At 46.4% G+C, this 17,584-nt stretch overlaps 1 protein-coding gene across 10 annotated transcripts in view; it reads left to right on the forward strand.

Moving 5' to 3' along the window:
- prrc2a (proline rich coiled-coil 2A) overlaps positions 1–17,584 on the forward strand; it is a 140,796-nt gene that overhangs the window by 40,479 nt on the left and 82,733 nt on the right. For all 10 annotated transcript variants that reach the window (XM_033016254.1, XM_033016253.1, XM_033016257.1 and 7 more), the window contains exons 6-9: positions 3,169–3,312; positions 7,752–7,990; positions 13,159–13,244; positions 17,098–17,237. In XM_033016254.1, coding sequence (XP_032872145.1) covers positions 3,169–3,312; positions 7,752–7,990; positions 13,159–13,244; positions 17,098–17,237 — 609 coding nt within the window. The remainder of the gene's footprint in view (positions 1–3,168; positions 3,313–7,751; positions 7,991–13,158; positions 13,245–17,097; positions 17,238–17,584) is intronic.

Below are 17,584 nucleotides of genomic sequence, written 5' to 3' on the forward strand. Positions count from 1 at the left end.
AAAATGTTGGAGTAACTCAGCTGGACAGGCAAGCATCTCTGGCGAGACGGAATGGGTGACGTTTCGGGTCGAGACACTTCTTCAGACTGATGTCAGGGGAGTTGGAGGTTCATAAATACGGAATTGTATAGATAAGGAATGTAAGGTGTGAAAACAGGACAAAGGGAATGTGGATCAACAAAAATGTAGAATAGATCGTTGTTAGTTAGAAGGTGACAAACAGAAAATGTAGGCGGAAACAGTCAGACTGGCCAGAGAACTGGGAAGGGGGAGGGAATGGAGAGAGAGAGGGAAAGCAAGGGTTACTTGAAGTTGGAAAAATCAATGTTCATACCGCTGGGGTGTAAACTACCCAAGCGAAATATGAGGCGCTGTTCCTCCAATGTGCGCTGAGCGTCACTCCGACAATGGAGGTGCCCAGGACAGAAATAGGTAGGAAGGAACTGCTGGCATAAACCGAAGATGGACACAAAGCTGGAGTAACGCAGCGGGAATGGCGGCATCTCTGGAGAGAAGGAATGGGTGACGTCTCGGGTCGAGACTACTTCTTCAGACGGGGTCAGCGTGGGAATGGGAGGGGGGGGGGGTTAAAGTGTTTGGCTTCACCCCATCTCTGCACCTCAATATTTCCGTAACTAGAAATAGTAACCCTGAAATTATCTGCTCAGTGATATTATGATGTCATAATGTTGTAACCTGATTGGCTGCTTTTACTATAGTGGCTATGTTACCTGGTGTGCAGGTGAGTACTATTTTTAATTAAGACACTTGCCACCTTCAATTTATCTAGTTCCAATGGATTTTTCTCAAAGAATATCTAATGTTGAAGGCTTGACCCTGCATATTTGATTTAGAAAAGAAACGCATGTATGATCTGACCTGATGTTCAGGCTTTGCCGCTCTTACAGATTGTATCTCCGTAATAAATTCAATTATCTCTCTATTTAATTTGATTTAAAGAAACAAGAAGATCGACACAAAGCTGGAGTAGCTCAGCGGGACAGGCAGCATCTCTGGATAGAGGGAATGGGTGACGTTTCTGGTTGAGACTCTTCTTCAGCAGTCTGAATAAAAGGAGTCGGAAGATGGGTCTCGACCCGAAACGCCACCCATTCCTTCACTCCAGAGATGCTGCCTGTCCCGCTGAGTTACGCCAGCATTTTGTGTCTATCTTTGGATCAAACCAGAATCTGCAGTTCCTTCCTCCACAAAAGAAACATGAATACTGATTCAAGTACTTGCGTTCCGCTGACGGTTTGGACTTGATTGATTGCGCTTATCTCGGCTGCCAGTTGGAATCTGGAGCTGGTGTTTGCGCCACAGTGGCGCAGCGGTTAGAGCTGATGCCTCCCAACGCAAGAGGCCTGGGTTCAATCCTGACTACGGGTGCTCTCCCTCTGGAGTTTGTATGTTCTCGCTGTGACTGCGTGGGCTTTTCCCAGGAGCTCTGGTTTCCCCCCACGTTCCAAAGATGTGCAGGTTTGTAGGTTAATTGGCTTCTGTAAATTGTCTGTAGTGTGTAGGATAGAACTAGTGTACGGTGATTGCTGGTCGGCGTTGACTCGATGTGCCGATAAACCTTGTTTCCATAGGGAGACACAACCTGCTGGAGTAACTCAGCGGGACAGGCAGCATCTCTGGAGAGAAGGAATGGGTGACGTTTCGGGTCGAGCTAATGTTTCTCACTGGAGACAGATAAATGTTTAAAAAGATAGGGAATTTGAAAGCTATAGGAAACAGGCAGAGCAGAGAAGTTGGGGTAAGTCAATATGAAAAAATGTGTAAGAAAGAACTGCAAATGCTGGTTTAAATCGAAGGTAGACGCAAAATGCTGGAGTAACTCAGCGGGTCAAGCAGCATCTCTGGAGAGAAGGAATCGGTGACGTTTCTGGTCTCCAGACTCAGACTCGACCCGAAACGCCACCCATTCCTTCTCTCCAGAGATGCTGCCTTTCCGCTGAGTTACTCCAGCATTTTGTGTCTAAAGTAAGCTTGCTTTGTTCTGCTTCAGAAAGCTGTTGGCAGAGGGTGTATTCTGGCCTCCACTTCAGTGTATGAGAGCATAACTGCATTGTTTGAGATGCTGTTTATAGACTTTCCACTCCTGGTTACACTTGAGCGCAGAGGTACAGCTGGTAGAGTCGCTTCCTCAACGCGCCAGAGACCCAGGTTTGATCGTGACCGCTGCTACTGTCTGTGGAGATTGTGCATTCTCGCTGTGAGTGCGTGGGTTTCCTCCAGGTGCTCCGGTTTCCTCCCACATCCTTTAGTAGTGCTTGTAAACATAGCTGAAAAGAAAAAGATAAAAATGTATGTGACTCTACTGTGTGAAAAAGTGTTTCCTTGTCTCCATTCTAAATGGATTACCCCTTATTCTTAAACTGTGTGGCCCCTGGTTCTGAACTCCCCCAACATCGGGAACATGTTTCCTGCCTCTAGCGTGTCCAAACCCTTAATAATCTTATATGTTTCAATAAGATAACCTCTCATCCTTCTAAACTCCAGAGTATACAAGCCCTGCTGCTCCATTCTCTCAGCATATGACAATCCCGCCATCCCGGAAATTAACCTTGTAAACCTACGCTGCATTTCCTCAATAGCAAGAATGTCCTTCCTCAATTTAGGGGACCAAAACTGCACACAATACTCCAGATGTGGTCTCTCTAGGGCCCTGTACAACTGCAGAAGGACCTCTTTGCTCCTATACTCAACTCCTCTTGTTATAAAGGCCAACGTGCCATTCGCTTTCTTCACTGCCTGCTGTACCTGCATGCTTACTTTCATTGACTGATGAACAAGGACCCCCAGATCCTGTTGTACTTCCACTTTTCCCAACTTGGCACCATTTAGATAGTAATCTGCCTTTCTGTTTTTGCTAAGGTGGTTAACCCTTGGGGACCCTTGGACTATCTTTGATCGGACTTTACTGGCTTTATCTTGCACTAAACGTTATCCACATTATTCCCTTTATCCTGTATCTGTACGCTGTGGGTGGCTCGCTTGACTGGCTATCAGGCGACAAAATCTTTCCACTGCACCTCGGCACACGTGACAATAAACTGAACGAAGCTTAGAGCTTTTGGTGTGAAAGGGGCTTCTCTTTTTGTAGTGGAATTCTGTTTGGGGTCCAGTTGAATTTTCTTTTAATAAAAAATCTCTTGTGCTCAGGTGGAAAGGGATCAAACCAACAGTCGCCATTCTCTCGCGAGGAATTTCCAACCCTTCAAGCGGCTGGAGATCAGGACAAAGTTGGCAGAGAAAGGGACATTGCAGATCAGTCGTATGGGCCCGGACCAAGCCTCCGCCCTCAAAGTAAGTCTCTGGTCTGTCTGGGTTTGTGGTTGTTTTTTATTACGCGTGGGACTTTGTGTGATATTCGCAGGAGAATCATTTCCCTTCATTCTCCCACGGGATGAAACATCCTCTCTATGTACGTTCTCTTCTGATAAGACAACCTGCACCTTTCAGATATGAATCTAGTAAACCATAAGGTCATTCGTGAAAGGAGCAGAATTGGGCCATTCGGCCCATCATGTCCACTCCGCCATTCAATCATGGCTGATCTATCACTCCCTCCCAACCCCATTTTCCTGCCTTCTCCCCATAACCCCTGACACCTGCACTAATCAAACAAGAAGAAACAGAAAATAGGTGCAGGAGTAGGCCATTCGGCCCTTCGAGCCTGCACCGCCATTCAATATGATCATGGCTGATCATCTAACTCAGTATCCTGTACCTGCCTTCTCTCCATACCCCCTGATCCCTTTAGCCACAAGGGCCACATCTAACTCCCTCTTAAATATAGCCAATGAACTGGCCTCAACTACCTTCTGCGGGAGGGAATTCCAGAGATTCACCACTCTGTGTGAAAAATGTTTTCCTCATCTCGGTCCTAAAAGATTTCCCCCTTATCCTTAAACTGTGACCCCTTGTTCTGGACTTCCCCAACATCGGGAACAATCTTCCTGCATCTAGCCTGTCCAACCCCTTAAGACTATTAGTGCACACCGTACTAAAGATATGTTCTGACTAAATCTAATATAAAAAATGTTTTTGGTACCAAGGTAGAATAAGTGGGTAACTTGGGCATACGTTTCCTGGTCAAAGCACTGCAGGATTTGGGAAGGGGAAAACTAGTCGGGACACTCTCTGTCAGGGGGCACTTGACCTCTGTTAGTTTCGGATTCACCACAGATTTTGCATATTCTAGCTAAAAACAAAATCACACAAGATCACACTTAATCCTAGTGCAAAAACACTATATCCGTAGTGCAACCAAAGATATTCCAATCTGAAGAAGGGTCTCGACCCGAAACGTCACCTTTTCCTACGCTCCATAGATGCTGCCTCATCCGACATTTTTATCTACCTTCGAATTTTCCAGCATCTGCAGTTCCTTCTTAAGCATCACACAAAGCATGATTAGTTTGTGAGATGCTGAAGAATTGCGAGTTCTTCAGTCAGAAGTCGAGAGGAATTAGGAGCTTCTGGGGAGCAGGAAAGGACCTTCCAATTTCCAATTGAGCTCTTGAACACTACACAACACTAACCTCCACTGAACCAGGGAGTTTCGAAGTGTGGAACTAGACACTGCAGATGCTGGTTTACAAAAAAAGACACAGCACTCGAGTAGTTCCGCGGGTCAGGTGAACAAGGACCCTTCTTCAGATTGGAATATCTTTGGATGCACTATGGACATAGTGTTTTTGCACTAGGATTAAACTTATTATTTTGTTATTATTTTATTAGATTTATAATGTGCTTACAGTTCTGTTAAGCTGCAGAAAGTAATAGCCCTGTCCCACTACGAGTTCATTCCAAGAGTTCTCCGGAGTTAAAAAAAATAAATCAAACTCGTGGTAAGCACAGAGAATGAACGTAGCAGGTACGTCGGAGCTCGGGGACGTCTCTTAGCGGCTCGTAACGCTAACGGCAGGTACTCGGCAAGACTCGCTAACGGCAGGTAAGCACGGGAAGACTCGTGAAGATTTTTCAACATAGAAACATAGAAACATAGAAAGTAGGTGCGAGAGTAGACCACCAGGCCCGTCGAGCCCGCACCGCCATTCGCTCATGGCTGAACACTAAACAGACACACTTACCTACAAACAGTAGACACAAGACACAGAACACAAGACACTACCCTCCCCTTTATACCGCTATCACCCCTCTCCACCCCAAAAACCTCGTGATCTCCTGGGGGAGGCAAAAAACCGGATAAAAACCCAGGTCCAATTCGGGAAAAAAATCCGGGAAATTCCTCTCCGACCCCAATCTAGGCGATCGACACTTGTCCAGGAGATCACTCAGGTCTTACTATACTAACCATACCTAGGTCCATATCCCTGCCCTCTCCCCGTAGCCCCTTATCCCCTTGGCAGCTAAAAAACCATCTATTTTAGTCTTAAATATATTTAAAGTTTCTGCTTCCACTGCTCCCTGGGGCAGTGAATTCCATAAATTAACCACCCTCTGGGTGAAGAAGTTCTTCCTCATCTCAGTTTTAAAAGAGCCCCCCCTTATTCTGCAACTATGTCCCCTAGTTCTAGTTTCCCCGATCATTGGGAACATCCTCGGTGCATCCACCCGATCAAGGCCCCTCACGATCTTATATGTTTCAATGAGATCGCCTCTCATTCTTCTAAACTCCAAAGAGTAGAGTTCCAGCCTACTTAACCTTTCCTCATATGTCAATCCCCTCATTGCAGGAATTAATCTTGTAAACCTTCGCTGCACTGCCTCCAGGGCTAGTACATCCTTTCTTAAGTATGGACCCCAGAACTGTACACAGTATTCCAAATGTGGTCTCACTAATACTGTGTACAGCTGCAGCAAGACCTCTGTGTTTTTATACTCAATCCCCCTAGCAATAAAGGCCAAAACTCCATTGGCCTTCCTGATTGCTTGCTGCACCTGCATACTAACTTTTAGTGATTCATGTACTAATACCCCTAGATCCCTTTGCGTTGCATTACAACGCAGCTCCTCCTCATTTAGAAAATAACTTGCCCTATCATTTTTTTTCCCAAAGTGAATGACTTCACATTTATTAGTATTAAACTTCATCTGCCAAGTTGTTGCCCACTCACCTAGCTTATCTATATCCTTTTGCAGACTCTTCCTATCCTCCTCATCCCCTACTTTTCCTCCCATTTTTGTATCGTCCGCAAATTTTGATATATTACACTTGGTTCCCTCCTCCAAATCATTTATATAAATTGTGAACAACTGGGGTCCCAGCACCGACCCTTGCGGAACCCCGCTAGTTACCGGTTGCCATCCCGAGTATGAACCATTTATCCCCACTCTCTGCTTCCTATTTGTTAGCCAATCCTCTACCCATGCTAATATATTACCCCCAATTCCATAATTTTTTATTTTTAGCAATAGTCTCTTATGTGGCACCTTGTCAAAAGCCTTTTGGAAGTCCAAGTATACCACATCCACCGGTTCCCCTTTATCCACCCGGGTTGTTACTTCCTCAAAGAATTCGAGCAAATTCGTTAAACAGGACTTCCCCTTCACAAAACCATGCTGGTTCTGTCCGATGAAGTCATGTTTATCCAAGTGCCCCGTTAGTGTTTCTTTAATAATTGTCTCTAACATTTTACCCACCACCGATGTTAGACTAACCGGTCTATAGTTACCCGCTTTCTGTTTACTTCCTTTTTTAAATATAGGTGTTACATGTTGAAAAATGTCCACGAGAGCCCAGAGTACCGACGAGTGGCCATTATCGTAAATCTCCGAGTTTGAATCGGGGCAAATTCGGGGAGAACTCTTGGAATGAACTCGTACCGTGGGACAGGGGTTTAAGAATCCCATTGCTCTGTCAATATGACAATTAAACACTCTTGACAATTTCCGCTCAATGGATATAAGACTTTATTTACAGGCACTGCAACACAATTGGTACATTGATTTGAAGCTACCGGTGATGCCCATTTTAGTTTTAGAGATACAGCGCGGGAACAGGCCCTTCGGTCCACCGGGTCCGCACTAACCAACGATCCCCGCACATTAACACTATCCTACACCCACTAGGGACAATTTTATTATACATTTACCAATCCAATTAACCTACAAACCAGTACGTCAGGCGTCGGCAACCTACGGCCCCAGGGCCGAATGGGGCCCGTAACCCGAAATCATCCGGCCCGCAGGCGGTTTTTTTTCCCCCACCCGTAACCATCCGGCCCACTGGGCACCCCGAGCAGCAGCCAGGTGCTGGCTGTATCACATCCTGCGCAAAGCCGCCGGCACGGCCGCACACCTTCTGTGAACACGTTTAAGAAAGAGCTGCAGATGCTGGAAAAATCGAAGATACACAAAAATGCTGGAGAAACTCAGCGGGTGAGACCTGCAAAGATTGCATGAGGCTGCCTCACCCGCTGAGTTTCTCCAGCAATTTTCGTCTACCTTCTGTGAACACGTGATGTGATGCCTGCCATCCGGGGCAGGATCCATGTGTACATGTGATAGATGTGGCCCGCCATCCGCTCACAGACACGCGTCCGATGGAGAACAAGGTTGCCGACCCCTGCTGTACGCACGTCTTTGGAGTGTGGTAGATCTCGGAGAAAACTCACACAGATCACATGGAGAACGTACAGACAGTACCCGTAGTCAGGATGGAACCCGGGTCTCCGCGCTGCATTCTCTGTAGGCCAGCAACCCTACCCTGTACCACCGTGACTGCCTGATTTGTGTACGTTGCTGCAGCATCTTGACTTTTCACTTCTTCCTTGCAGATGTGACCAGCTGGAGGGAGGGTGGTGGGCGGAACTTGGGTGCTCCGGGTGTCTCTTTGATCGAGGGGGAAACCAAAGAGCTAAGCCCAGAAGAAGCAGCAAGCTCTATAGCATCCTCAGCCGACCCGAAAGTGCCTGCGAGGATGGCCGAACAACCACCTAGATCAGGGAGCGGCGTGCCCCAGCAGGCAGTTCCCCAGCCCTACCCTCCACCATACAGGGGGATGATGCCGGCTTTTGTAAGTAACCAAGAACTTTGAACAGACGACGATTGACGGGTAACGGGAGCAGGAGGAAATCTTCCTCATTAGAGTTATAGTTCTACAGGGCTGTGGAGTTGTCGAGTCAGAGTCCGAGCAACTTTGGTGCTACTGGAGTTGGTAAAAAAAGTCCCGACTCCGACTCCAACTCCGACCTCAACATAAATTTCAGAGACAACGTAAATCGGAAAAAAATCCCACTTTGGATTTTAGACAATAGGCAATAGGTGCAGGAGTAGGCGATTCGGCCCTTCGAGCCAGCACCGCCATTCAATGTGATCATGGCTGATCATCCCCAATCAGTAGCCCGTTCCTGCCTTCTCCCCATATCCCCTGACTCCGCTATCTTTAAGAGCCCTAACTAGCTCTCTCTTGAAAGTATCCAGAGAACCGGCCTCCACTGCCCTCTGAGGCAGAGAATTCCACAGACTCACAACTCTCTGTGAGGAAAAAGTGTTTCCTCGTCTCCGTTCTAAATGGCTTACCCCTTATTCTTAAACTGTGGCCCTTGGTTCTGGACTCCCCCGACATCGGGAACATGTTTCCTGCCTCTAGCGTGTCCAAACCCTTAACAATCTTAAATGTCTCAATAAGATCCCCTCTCTTCCTTCTGAACTCCAGAGTGTACAAGCCCAGCCGCTCCATTCTGTCAACATATGACAGTCCCGCCATCCCGGGAATTAACCTTGCAAACCTACGCTGCACTCCCTCAACAGCAAGAATGTCCTTCCTCAAATTAGGGGACCAAAACTGCACACAATACTCTAGGTGATAGTTACAGTCACACCACCCACTCAGGTCAGCGTGGAGAGACTGTTCTCCACACTGAAAATAGTTAAATCTGATTTAAGGGCTTCAATGAAGGAGGATCTGGCAGAAGCAGTTCTGTTCCTGAGCACGTTATTAATACATTTTAGGTGTGTTTAAAAAGGAACTGCAGATGCTGGAATATCGAAGGGAGACAAAAATGCTGGAGAACCTCAGCAGGTGAGGCAGCATCTATGGCTCCATAGATGCTGCCTCACCTGCTGAGTTTCTCCAATAAATTTTAGGTATGTACTTTTGTAGCAAACTTAACTCCTGTGCATTTACTTTTAATTTCTATTGCACTTGAGAATTTTTTTTGTCATAATTTTGCCATTTAGCTCCTACCTGTGGCCTTAGTTTAATACATTTTGGAGTAATGCTATTATAATTTTTATAATTCAATGGAATTATAATTTTGTCATAGGCCTTTCTGTAATTTTTTTCTTTTAGCATGATGAATTATGTTTTTTTTCCAAGAATAAACAACAAAAAAGCCACAATAGCATAGCTACGACCATTAGACTCAAAACGTTAAGGACATGGGTTTAAAAGGTAGACTGATGGTCTTTATGAAATGCCAACTTGTGCAATGTCATAGCAGATTTAGAATTATTATATCTAGGAGTCGGATACACAAGAAATCACGAAGTTAGAGTCGGGTGTTTTGGGTATCGACTCCACAGCCCTGTCGTTATGAATGAAAATAATATCTGATTACATGTGATCTGATGAAGCAAACTGTCCGCTAACTGCCCCACAGGCGAATTCCTTACAGCCAAGGTGCACTTAACTTGGTGGATCAATGAGTGTGTGGTATAACAAATAGTCTGATCTCCAGCACTGGCTCTGGCTCTGTCGGGCAGTCGAACATTCACACTTAGATCAGTAATCTGACTCCAGTGTTCTAGTCATTCACATGATGTTGCCATCCAGTGACAGCTGGAAGGTGCTCTGAAGTCAAGTAGATATCTTGATTAGTTTAAAGACGCAGCACTGAAATCGGCCCGTCCACCCACTGAGTCCGCACCGACCAGCGATTCCCATACATTAACACTATCCTACACACACACACGTAACAATTTACAATTATACCAAGCCTCTACGTCTTTGGAGTGTGGGAGGAAACCGAAGATCCTCTATTTTTTGACCAGTGGTCAAAAAGGCTTTTGGCACATTGGCCTTGCAGTCAGATATAGAGTGTAGAAGTTGGGAGGTCATGTTGCAGTTGTATAAGACGTTGGTGAGACCACATTTAGAATATTGTGTTCAGTTCTGGGCACCGTGTTATAGGAAAGATATTGTCAAGCTTGAAAGGGTTCAGAAAAGATTTACCAGGATGTTGCCGGGACTAGAGGGTGTGAGCTTTTGGGAGAGGTTCAGTTGGCTGGGTCTCTATTCCATGGAGCGCAGGAGGATGAGGGGAGATCTTATAGAGGTATCCAAAATCATGAGAGGAATAGATCGGGTAGATGCACAGAGTCTCTTGCCCAGAGTGGGGGAATCGAGGACCAGAGGACACGGGTTCAAGGTGAGGGGAAAAAGATTGAATAGGAATCCGAGGGGTAACATTTTCACTCAGAGGGTGGTGGGTGTATGGAACAAGCTGCCAGAGGAGGTAGTTGAGGCTGGGACTATCCCATAGTTTAAGAAACATTTCGACATGTACTTGGATAGGACAGATTTGGAGGGATATGGACCAAGCACAGGCAAGTGGGACTCGGGCAGCTGGGACATTGTTGGACGAGTTGGGCCAAAGGGCCTGTTTCCACACTGTATCACACTGACGCTATGACTCTATTCCGGAGACAGCCCACGCAGGTCATGGGTTGAACGTGCAAACTCCGTACAGACGAGCACCCATAATCAGGATCGAACCCGGGGCTCTGGCTTTGGTGCTGTAAGGCAGCAGCTCTACCCGCTGCGCCACCCTGCCGTTCACTCTCATACTGTATTCAGTTAAATGTGATGAAAGTGTGCTTGGGCAAAGAGCTGGTGGGAAATTGGCTTGATTGATGTTTTCCGTGAGTATCTTAAGATGGAGTAGATATAGGGAAGAAAATAGCAATTGTAAGAAAATTGTTCAACTTAAGGGAAAGGGAATTTCTTTTTTTAATTATTGCAATGGGTTTATTCAACAGTTTTATCATGTAAAACGGGTACTTTGTGAGAGTTATCACCTGTGATTTAGCAACTTGAGATAAAAGGCCTGTCCCACTTACGCGACATTTACAGGCGATTGCCGGCACCCGTCATAGGTCGCCGAAATTTTCAACGTTGAAAATTCAGCGGCGACCAGAAAGACGCTGCAACTGTTTGGAGATCTCTCACGAACATAGGAGACCTCTCACGACCATACAGGCGACCCCTGGCGACATGTCGCGGTTGAACTCTCATGACCCTAGGAGACCTCTCACGACCATACAGCCTCCACTTCTTCTTCCCCCTTCTCCACCCCCTCTCCTCTTCTCTCTCCCCCCTTCCTGCGATCTCTAAAGGACTTACTGTACTGTGCCAGCCGTCTTTTACCTTCCTGTTCATCACGGGTGTGAATTTCAGACAGCGCTCCCCCGCTTTCCCTGGCCTCCGCCTTTGCGGTGTGCATGTGTATGTGTGCCGATGGTCGATCCAACTCGCGGTTTCACCGATGACGGTCGATCCAGCTCGAGGTTTTTCAGGCGAGTGCCCTCGAACTTGAATTTGAATTTTGAATTTGAATTTGATTCCTTTATTGTTTAAGGTCAAAGACAGTCGCTGAAAAGTCGCGTTAGTGGGACAGGCCCTTAAGGCAGCAACTCTACCGCTGCGCCACTGTGACTGCACCACTGTTTCTTAAACATTGCGACAGTACCTGCCTCAACTACCTCCTCTGGCTGCTCGTTCCATACACTCACCACACTTTGTGCAAATAAGATTTTTTTAACGTTACCCCTCGGGTTTCTATTAAATCTCTTCTCCCCCCCCCCACCCCCCTCCTCCACACCTTAAACCTATGCCCCCTGGTTCTCAATTTCCCCTTCTCTGGGCAAAAGACCGTGCACATGCCTGTTACATTCCCCTCATGATTTTGCACAAACATCATGCATTTATGGACCTGTAGAGTGTGGAGAGGATAGATTTGGGGAAAGTTAAGCATTTTAGTTTTGACTGGAATGGAAAGGATGATTTGGGGAAAGTTAAGCATTTTAGTTTTGACTGGAATGGTAAGGATTTCAAACTTCGAAAATATCTCATTCACAAAAAGCAGTCGTCCATACCCAAGGGTATAGCATTTGATAACCATTCTTTGTGCACGAGCCTAAATATAACACAACTGAAGCAAAGGCGTTATGAAAATCCAGTGACCCATTTCATCTGTGACCAAAATCAACATTTCAACAAAGTCAAGTGAAAATAAGTGCTAACCCAGGTGACTGCCCTTCCAGCTTTGAACTAGCTGTCTGTTGGTTTGATCCAGGTCGGTACAGTTTGACCTGAAGGCCTGAACACTATCGATTCCACACTGGCTCTGGGAATTGCATCTCTTTGCCTTTGTAAACAACTCTGATGGAGTTACCTTGGGAAAGAGGCTGTGTAATGGGGGATTCATAGGGCAGGTGTAGGATTTGTAATCCAATTTCTGTCTTGGATCAATTCTATTAACTGGTATATTATTAATTTTGTTGACAAAATGTTTGTCCTGTTGAATTGCACATCACTAATTGTTTTACATCGACTGGATCTGATGCAGTTCTGAATGTCTGAAACATGACTAGACCATACAAAAACAAATTATTTTCTTTTGAAGTACTGCCAGGACACTGGTTACCTTTTATCTAGCTTGAGGGCTCTTACCTTTTATCTAGCTTGAGGGCTCTTTAAAAAAAATCTAGTAATAGACAAGAGGTTCGAGCCAGCACCGACATTCAATGTGATCATGGCTGATCATCCCCAAACAGTACTGCCTTCTCCCCATATCCCCTGACTCCGCTATCTCTAAGAGCTCTATCTAGCTCTCTCTTGAAAGTATCCAGAGAACCGGCCTCCACCGCCCTCTGAGGCAGAGAATGCCACAGACTCACAACACTCTGTGTGGAAAAAGTGTTTCCTCATCTCCGTTCTAAATGGCTGACCCCATATTCTTAAACTGTGTGTGTCCCCTGGTTCTGGACTCCCCCAACATCGGGAACATGTTTCCTGCCTCTAGCGTGTCCAAACCCTTAACAATCTTATATGTTTCAATGAGATCACCTCTCATCCTTCCAGAGTATACAAGCCCAGCCGCTCCATTCTCTCAGCATATGACAGTCCCGATAGTAATTGGAAGCTTCTTTTGATCCTAGTCCTTTGCTCTTTTTTTCCAGATGTATCCTCCATATTGTGGTTTACCGTTTCCGACACCTTACGGACCACAGGGACAATACAGATACCCATCACCCGACGCCAGCAAGTAGGTTCTCTCTGGTTATGCTATCTTGTTATAGTGCAATACAGGAACCACGGAACTGGGGGGGGGGGGGAGGTCTGCAGCCCCTCCGCTTTTTTGGCGAGACATGCTTCATAACCCGAAATTATCCGGCCCGCAGGCGTGTTTTTCTCTTCTGAGGAGGATCTCCGACATCCAGAATCTCAGAACAAGCGCTCAGTGAGAGCGGCAAAACCACGCCCAGCCGCGGCTAAAGCCGACTGCGCCCCTCCTCAAAACCCTCCCTCCCCTCCGCGGCCAACCACAGCGCGGTTCACAGTCGACATATGGGGCAGTGAACGAAGCGCTGTGATTAGCTGGCGAGTGGAATGGAGGGAGGGTCCCGAGGGAGGGTGGGCCCCGAGAGAGAGAGTCAGTCGGCCCCGAGAGGGAATGAGTGTGTGAGAGAGAGAGAGAGTCAGCTCCGAGAGGAAGTGAGAGGTAGGGGGAGGGGATGGAGGATATATCCCCCACTTTTTGAGTTGGGGACGGCCTGTATTATCCCCCAGTTTTTGGAGGTTGAGCAATAACAAAAAATAATAATTGTGCCACCCTCCCCACCCCCCTCCTTGAGGCGGGTGATCAGTGATCGCTCAGCCCCCCCCCCCCCCCCACTTTCAAAAACGATCTGCGGCCCCCAATATAGAGGTCATTGGGAATTCAAAGTTTGGTTCTAGCCATGTCTCAGTGGTATTTGAGCCAGAACATAATGGTTTCATTCCCATCCTGTGTCCTGCAGCTAGTTTAGTTTAAAGATACAGCGCGGGAACAGGCCCTTCGGCCCACCGAGTCTGCGCTGATCAGTTCTATCCCCATACACTAGCACTATCCTACACGCTAGGAACAATTTGCAATATTTACCAAAGCCAATTAGCCTACAACCCCTTTGGAGTGTGGGAGGAAACCAGAGCACCTAGAGATCATAGCTTCAAGGTGAAGGGGAAAAGATTTAATAGGAATCAGAGGGGTAACTTTTCCACACAGAGGGTGGTGGGTGTAAGGAACAAGCTGCCAGAGGAGGAGGTAGTTGAGGCTGGGACTATCCCATCGTTTAAGAAATAGTTGGCCAGGTACATGGATAGGACAGGTTTGGAGGGTTATGGACCAAGCGCAGGCAAATGGGACAAGGGTAGCTGGGACATTGTTGGCCGGTGTGGGCGAGTTGGGCCGAAGGGCCTGTTTCCACACTGTATCTCTCCCACTCAGTCACAGGGAGAATGTATAATCTCCGTGCAGACAGCATCTGTAGTCAGGATCGAACCCGCATCCATGGGGTTGAAAATGCAGGACCTTAATCTCAACGCAAAATGGTCTTGGGATTGGAGTTGTTCTTTGTTGGTGAATCAAGTTTCAGTCCTCATAGGAGTAGCTATGCTCACATGTGTTCTAATTCTGCTCTTTGTGATGTCCTGAAAACTGGCACTTTTTTTTAGAATTGCTGATGTTAAATATGTAGCAAGCAGTTTCTTGCTTTGCCGATTGGGGTGTGCCTTTACTAGTGCCTATAAACATGGATGAAAAGAAAAATGTGTGTGTCTCTGCACATGCAGAGAAAATGGCTAATCAAAAAATTACAATAATTTATTCTGAAGAAGGGTCTCGACCCAAAACGTCGCCTATTCCTTCGCTCCATAGATGCTGCCTCACCCACTGAGTTTCTCCAGCATTTTTGTCTACCTTCGACTTTTCCAGCATCTGCAGTTCCTTCTTAAACACTAATTTATTTGATGCTTTTAAAATAGCTGGAGGGCCATTTTAACCTCTCTATCAAATATGATGTGTAGGTATGTAAAATGCTGGCAGCTTTTTTCCTCCATTGCTTTGGTGAACGTCAGGTTTGGGTCATCACCTCATCTGGATTCTAGGTCCAGTTCCAGACCAAGTCTGAAACATAGAAACATACGAAATAGGTGCAGGAGGAGACCATTCTGCCCTTCGAGCCAGCACCGCTATTCATTGTGATCATGGCTGATCGTCTCCCAATCAATAACCCGTGCCTGCCTTCTCCCCATATCCCTTGACTCCACTAGCCCCTAGAGCTCTATCTAACTCTCTCTTAAATCCATCCAGTGATTTTTGCCTCCACTGCCCTCTGTGGCAGGGAATTCCACAAATTCACAACTCTCTGGGTGAAAAAGTTTTTTCTCACCTCAGGCTTAAATGGCCTCCCCTTTATTCTAAGACTGTGGCCCCTGGTTCTGGACTCGTCCAACATTGGGAACATTTTTTCCTGCATGTAGCTTGTCCAGTCCTTTTATAATTTTATATGTTTCTATAAGATCCCCCCCTCATCCTTCTGAACTCCAGTGAATACAAGCCTAATCTTTTCAATCTTTCCTCATATGACAGTCCCGCCATCCCAGGGATCAATCTCGTGAACCTACGCTGCACTGCCTCAATCACAAGGATGTCATTGCACAAATTAGGAGACCAAAACTGTACACAATACTCCAGATGTGGTCTTACCAGAATGGGCTCATCCTGAAACATCACTTTTCCATGTTCTCCAGAGATGCCGCCTGACCTGAGTTGCTCCCGCACTCTGTGTCCCCTTGTGTACTAACCAGCGATTGTAGTTCATTGTTTCTGCCACTTATACAACGATGCTCTATTACTTAGTAATCCTTTAGTTTAGAGATGCAGCCCCTTTCGGCCCACCGGGTCCGCGCTGACCGGCGATCCCCGCACATTAACACTATCCTATTACCAACCAGGGACATTTTTTTACATTAACCAAGCCAATTAACCCACATACCTGTATGTCTATGGCGTGTGGAAGGTAACCGAAGATCTCGGGTGGGGGGGGGGGGGGCCATGCAGGTCACGGGGAGAACGTGCAAACTCCTTGCAGACAGCACCCGTAGTCGGGATGAAACCCAGGTCTCCGGCGCTGCATTCGCTGTAAGGCAGCAACTCTACCGCTGCGCCACATTTCCACTTGATATTAATCGCACTATTTGTAAACCTTCATTACTTGAGAAAAGGACCAATTTGTGTTTCTTGGGGACCAGATCTTGGTGTTCCTGTGCATGCAAAATGAAGGGGGGAAACTAAAAGGTGTACAGGGCAAATCCTGAAAGCATCACATTTTAACTAGTGAGGAGGCAAGCACTGCAGATGCTGGTTTACACTGAAGATAGACACAAAATGCTGGAGTAACTCAGCGGGACAGGCAGCATCTCTGGGTGACGTTTCGGGTCGAGACCCTTCTTCAGACTGAGCTGCAGATGGTGGTTTACACCGAAGATGGACACAAGTCAAGTCATGAGAGTTATTGTCATGTGTCCCAGATAGGACAATGAAATTCTTGCTCTGCTTCAGCACAACAGAATATTGTAAGCATAAATACAGAACAGTTCAGTGTGTCTATATAGCATAGACCATATATATACATAAATAAACAAAGTGCAATAGGCTGTTATAGTTCAGAGTTTTGTTTAAGAATGAACTGCAGATGCTGGAAAATCGAAGGTAGACAAAAATGCTGGAGAAACTGGCGAGTTTAATAGCCTGATGGCTGTGGGGAAGAAGCTGTTCCTGAACCTGGATGTTGCGGATTTCAGGCTCCTATGCTTTCTACCTGATGGCAGCGGGGAGATGAGTGCGTGTCCAGGATGGTGTGGGTCCTTGATGATACTGCCAGCCTTTTTGAGGCAGCGACTGCGATAGATCCCCTCGATGTTGGGGAGGTCAGAGCCGATGATGGACTGGGCAGTGGTCACAACTTCCTGCAGCCTTTTCCGCACAAAATGCTGGGGCAATGCAGCGGTACGGGCGCGTCCCGTTTTTTGCCGAGTGGTCAGCTGGTCTATAAAATGCCCTTCTGTTTTCTCCGCAGGTTTCCTCGTGTTCCAGCACCTCGATTACCACAGCATCCCACGCGGATGACTGAAGCAGTAAAGCGACCCTCCATCCTCAAACAGGACGACTTGAAAGAGTTTGATGAGCTTGAAAATGAGACTGATGATGGCTGGGCAGGTAAACCTCCTGAGGACTGGAAGACAAGCCACTGTAACTGCTTTCTGCTGAATATTTTGGTCTCCTCTACTAATTGGAATTCCAGGTCACATACCCCTTCCATGACACAGACATTGTCTAGCTTCTTATTGTGAACTTGTCAGAGTCAGTGTTAAACCATAAAATCCTTCTAATTAATCTTCGAATTAAAAGAAAATGTGCATTTTAACACTTATTCTGCTGTCTATTTAACTGTTCTTATGCTTCCTTTCTCTTGACCTCCATCTTCAGCGCTTCAACAGCATGGTCCAACCTACTTTTGTTGTCACAATTTTTCTTAAAAATAATAATAATAATAATGGATGGGA

Source organism: Amblyraja radiata, unplaced genomic scaffold (assembly GCF_010909765.2).
Source record: "Amblyraja radiata isolate CabotCenter1 unplaced genomic scaffold, sAmbRad1.1.pri S36, whole genome shotgun sequence".
Taxonomy (NCBI): domain Eukaryota; kingdom Metazoa; phylum Chordata; class Chondrichthyes; order Rajiformes; family Rajidae; genus Amblyraja; species Amblyraja radiata.